General features: G+C 40.0%; 1 protein-coding gene across 1 annotated transcript; it reads right to left on the bottom strand.

The window, feature by feature from the left end:
* Nucleotides 1–1,054: 1,054 nt before the first annotated feature.
* On the bottom strand, nucleotides 1,055–4,072 carry LOC120521021 (mast cell protease 3-like). The gene is made up of 2 exons (XM_039742926.1): nucleotides 3,963–4,072; nucleotides 1,055–1,234 (listed from the first exon to the last, which is right to left on the bottom strand). Exons 1-2 carry the CDS (start codon nucleotides 4,027–4,029, stop codon nucleotides 1,071–1,073), a joined length of 231 nt encoding a protein of 76 aa, XP_039598860.1. The 5' UTR covers nucleotides 4,030–4,072; the 3' UTR covers nucleotides 1,055–1,070.
* Between the last annotated feature and the right edge of the window lie 1,719 nt (nucleotides 4,073–5,791).

Below are 5,791 nucleotides of genomic sequence, written 5' to 3'. Positions count from 1 at the left end.
AGTGTTTAGATTAACACGTTAAAAGTAACATGTGTTATGTTGTCATATTATTTTTTAAAGTAAACAAAGGAATTACTTATTTTCTTGAAGTAAAAATACATGTTACTTTAAAAAACAATCAAAATGAGTTACTGCATTACTACTGAAGGTTATTCCTGCCACTCCAAAAATACATAAATAAATAAATACTTTACTGTGTTTTATTACAGAAGTATTGCCTTTTTTCACAAAGATGTTTGCAGCTGCAGTTGGATTAACATTATGCACACATGCACCTCACCAACTTCTGCACAATATGCAGCGTTCATTCAAGTGAACAAAAATGAAGAAACGTTATAAGCATACATTTAATCGTATCTGTGCTGAGCGGTGAATTTAATAGATCCAGTTTTGGGTCACAAGGAGCCAGTAATCATTTCCGTAACACTGGGTGTATAAGGCAAGACATTGATGGGCTCTAGCAGCACAAAGACACGATCAAAATGTGCAGCAAGTGCTGTGTCTGTGCCCCCATCTGTGTTTGTCAGGGAGCTGCACTTGGTTTCTCCAGGTATGCCCACCCTCTCAGATAGGTCCCTCAACCACTTGTGGAGCATGTCCCTCTCAGGTATGGACCCAGGGGTCTACAGTATTTCTAAAAGAATGGATATGATATGATTTGGCTGCATTTTTGGTCAGTTTCATGAAGGTTCAGGGGTTTCGGATCTAATAACAAATGAAAAAAGTAAGAAAATGTAGTGTAAAAGTGATGTGCTGTTTGTAATGCATTAAATTTTATAAAAATTAACGATTTAACATATTTAGTAACTTTTTTTTTGGAAGTACTGTATAACTTAACTGAGTTACTGTTAAAAGGAACGTTCTCCAAAACTGTTGGTGGGCAACTGAAAGTGAACGACAAACAGGAGCTCTACTGCCATTTTGACATGTATATTAGGATGTTCCCCTTTTATTTGTTGGCTTCCTATTTGAGTATCTATGCACTTATATTTTGTTCAATAAAGGCAGCATATTGAATCAGTTGCCTTTTCTCTGATTTTCCAGCCTCCTTCATAACACTGTAAAGAAACTTACTCTCCTAGGCAATGAGCAGCTGTCAGCAGCACATTCTCTGTAATGAGGAACGCACCACAGCTGAACATATCGTTTCCCCTAGTATATTTCAGGTAGACCATGTAGGGTCGGCTATGGGGGGTGACTTCATATCCATCGATAATCTTGGATCCAGAGACACCTGGAATAGAAAATAAGGTAAAGAAACGTGTTGGGACTGGACAGGAATCCAAAAAGCATCAGCCTTGAAACACACCGTAAATTGATAAAATACAAGGTCAGTTAATAATGAGTAAATCTCACTAGACCATTTTATTCTCCTGAAATATAAGCATGGAGTTGCAAACTTTGACCTCGGTACAGCAAGAAACCTTTGCTTAAAAAATAGTAACACTCTCCAACCTGCTTAATCCACTTTGGGGTCATGATGAGCTGGGGCCTATTTCAGTAGCATTGAGTGAAAGGCTGGTGCCAGTTCAGGACAGGGCACCAATTCACCATGGTACTCTAAATGACACACTCACACAGGGCCGATTTAGAGTTGCCAGCTTACGTAACATGAACAGCTGGGAATGTGAAACCATAATAATAGCTGGGAATCAACAACAACACCAACATTTATTTATATAGCACATTTTCATACAAACAGTAGCTCAAAGTGCTTTACATATTAAAGAATAGAAAAATGAAAGACAGAATTATAAAACAAAATAAATCAACATTAACATCGAATAAGAGTAAGGTTCAATGGCCAGGGGGGACAGAAAAAAACTCCAGACGGCTGGAGAAAAAATAAAATCTGTAGGGATTCCAGACCATGAGACCGCCCAGTCCCCTCTGGGCATTCTACCTAACATAAATGAAACAGTCCTCTTTAGATTTAGGGTTCTCACCGAAGGGCTTGATGATGATGGTCACGTAGACTTCTGCCTTTTAATCCGTCCATCATTGTTGGAGCATCATGAAGCTTTGAGTAGGTGGTGGTGGCGCAGGAAAAAAATCAAGAAAACCAGAGTACATGGTGGAAAATCCACAGGGAGAACAGGCACACTCTTCACAGAAAAATCACTGGGTGTGCAATGAGAACCCAGGGTGCTTAATCAGCGCCACCATTTTTGTTACATTCATCACCGGCCAATTTAGAGTTGCCAGCTTACTTAACATGAATAGCTTAGAATGTATAAAGAAAACTAGAGTACATGGTGGAAAATCCACACAGCCACAGGGAGAACAGTCCCACTCTTCACAGAATGTCACCGGGTGTGCAATGAGGACATAGGAAGCTGAATCAGTGCCATCATTTTTGTTACCTTCATCACCGTTCAGTCAGTGCACACTTCATTCAGTTTAGATAAAGATTAATATAATGTCAATCATGATGTTCTCAGATCTGGCTAATCCAGTGCAAGGTGATGGGAGGTCAGAGCCTAAACAAGCAGCAAGACAGAAATCCTAAAAACGAAGAGCTGGTCAAAAATAATAATAGCAACATATTACTAATGTTGGTAATATTAATAGCTCAGTATCATATTTTTCAGTGCTGCTGCCTCAATTCTCCAGAGACAATCTTTAAATACCTGACTCTGTTGGGTCTGCACATCTCCTCATGCCTGTATCTCTTTTTACAATATACTTCGAGTTTATCTCAGCTGTTTAGTCACATGCTAGGCTTTCTTTTATTTGTTGTCAATGTTCATCCTATATCATTTGTATTATAATTAAATAATTGATCTAAGGAAGGAGTTTGTAGCCTTTTATGTCTTGGTGGGCATTACTGGCCAGTGCCATCTTACTGCTCAGGGTTTTCTGTCCCTTCAATCACTTACCGATTAGAGTGCTATGCCCTCCCTGGACACTTACTTGCTATAACTCTCTGCACACTTTGTAACTTTCAGACCGGGACCCTCTGTACACTGACCACTTACCAGCTTTGGTTCTTGGTACCCTAGTTGTTTACTAGTCAGAATCCTCTGTTCCATTGGTCACTTACAGACTAGCACCATCTGTTACTTTCCTCGTTTATTGGCCAGGACCATATATTTCTCTCCAGTCTCTGAGTGTTTTATCTTCCCAGGACTCTTAACACCCAGACACTTACTAGCCAGGGTCCTCTGTCCCTCCAATTAGTTATCAACAAGAGTCCTGAAGATTATATTCTAATCATTTTGTAACCATTTTGCTACTAATTAACTCCATTCGCCTTCATTTTATTTTACTTGCTATTTTAGACTCAGACCCCTTAATTATTATGTTTTTTCCTTAATTAGCATTCAAACAATAATGAGATGCAAATAGAGTCAACACATGATCAGCAACTTGTGTTCATCATGCAATATCTAAATATAAGCTAACGTGATGGTCTCATTCATTTTGATCTGCTCATGTGAGCTAAACATTTTGACTGTGTTCTCAGAAAATGAAGATCAACAATTTTGGAAACCTTGCCTTGACAAAATGAGAGCACAAACAATCCATAAAATTCAGTAACAGGTTTAATTAACAAGAACTGGCTTCTAATTAAGAAACTGTTTGGAGTGAAATTGGTTGGTCTTTGAGGCCCTGACTTGGCTAAGGTCATCTGTTGGGTCACTTTAAATCTCATTTCTGTTTGGGTGCCGTTAAAGGAAGAAAATGAAACAATTCAGAGAACAGAATCTCCAAAAAACAAATCTTGGTTACTTTCTGTCCAGGGTGCTTTGTCTTCTTGGCCACCTACATGTCAAGGCCTTTAGCACCCATAGTCATCTACTGGCCATGGCCCTCTAAACCTCCAGTGACATAATGACTAGAGTCCTCTGTCCTCCCTGAAAACATACTGTCTAGATCATTCTGTACCCCTTACTGGCCAACATCCATTTTCCCACTTACTCACGTACCATACAGCACACTCTGCCCCCCTGGTCACTCACCAGCTATGCCGATGCAGACAACGGTGATGGCAGTCCAGTACACACCCAGCATGGCTTCTCTGCTCATCTCTACTAAGTCTCCTCGGATCAGACCCTTTTATTAATTTTGTTTCTAGGCTGGGGTTAAAGGAGGGGTTAGCCACATGAAATCAACCACAAACCACTGGGAAGTCAATTAAAGCTGGAAATGACTTGACAAACGTTCTTCTGACCAATTTCCTTTTATAATTCTAGAATTAAATCAAGTGGAATGACAAGTGAGATGGTGAATGTTACAAATTTATCTGATCACGTCACGCTCCAAAGGAGTTTGCTGCTGGGAAAAATAATGAGAAGGTGCATTAAAGGTGGTTGTGCTTTAGTTCATTTGGTCACCTTAGAATTTTAGGCTTATGAGAGGGACCAGTAAGAACTGGTTTAGACGGGTTTGTTGAGCAAGTTTAATGGGGCAGCACTGCAATGTCTTACAGATTTATCAGCAACCTCTGGCACAGCATCAAAATTATGTTGCAGCATAGTTCAGGGCAAATAAATAAAACCATTTCTAAAGCTGTGAGTGTTCCCAGAAGCAAAGTGGCCTCAGTTATTAAGGAATGGAGGAAGTTTGAAATCACCAGGGCACTTCTTAGAGTTGGTCATCTGGCCAAACTAAGTAACTGAACAAGAACAGCCAGTCCATTACAGGGCAAACAGGCCCCTATGGAGCCAATTTGGTACCACCAATCCACCTAACTTGCATGTCTTTGGACTTGGGCTGGAAACCCACACCGACATAGGGAGAACATGCAGACTCCACACAGGTTAGACCTGGGATGCAAACCCTGGTCGAATTACTACACAGCAGCAGCACTACCACTCTGCTACCTCAAATTTTCAAGTCTAATGGGACAAAAATGTAATTCTTTGAAAAGAACCCTAAGCGTTATGTCTAGTGAAGATCAAGTCACTGCTTATCATCTGTCTAATACTATCCTATGGTGAAGCATGCTGGTGGCAGCAACATGTTACTTCGGTGGTTGTCAGAGGCAGGGACAATGAGGCTGGTCAGGATTGGGGGAAGGATGAATACAGCTGAATACAGACATTTCCTTTAAAAAAACTACCCCAGAGTATACATGACCTTAGACTGGAGCAATGGTTCATCTTCCAGCATGACAATGACCTGAAGCATATGGCCTCCAAAAGGCTGGAGTAGTTACTGGAGAAATTTCTGACTGTTCTTGAGTGGCCAAGTGTGAGGTCTATTTCTTTTGTTCCGACACTTGGCATCTCTTGTTAGTAACCAGTTTGTCAATATCAGGCTTGAAATCTTGTGCAGCTGCAACTTTTATGAGGGATGAAAGGTGCTCGACAGTAAGTCTTGAGCAATGTGGGGTCTTGGTAGCTTTCAGTAACGAAAACAATTGCCCACAAAGGTAAGTGCTTCCAAACATAGACAGTACTCTCGATGCCAACTTACAGATCTGCATATATGAGGGTGGCATCTAAGCATACAAGCCTGGCACACCAACTTTGTTATATTTTGCCTTCAGAATAAAATCTGACTGCAGTTCAATCAATTCCATTTGGATATTCTCAGGTGCATTCTCAACATTGTAAGAGAACAGCGCAAAGTCCTGTTCATGTGAACTGAAATCACGGAAACGCTCACTGAATTCATTGCTCAGAAATTCAAGTTGGAAAACAGATCCTCCAAAAATCAAATTTTACTTTACTAAGTTTACTTCAAAGTTTATATTGTAAAATAAGCCGATATACAAAAAACCACCTGTCCTACACTAATTTTACAAACTCAAAATCACAAAAATGTGTTAATAAACAACTCACCA

The sequence above is a fragment of the Polypterus senegalus genome, unplaced genomic scaffold (assembly GCF_016835505.1).
Source record: "Polypterus senegalus isolate Bchr_013 unplaced genomic scaffold, ASM1683550v1 scaffold_761, whole genome shotgun sequence".
In the NCBI taxonomy this organism is placed as follows: Eukaryota; Metazoa; Chordata; class Cladistia; order Polypteriformes; family Polypteridae; genus Polypterus; species Polypterus senegalus.
The sequence above is the reverse complement of the archived record's forward strand: the minus strand, read 5'-3'. Positions and strand labels throughout refer to the sequence as shown.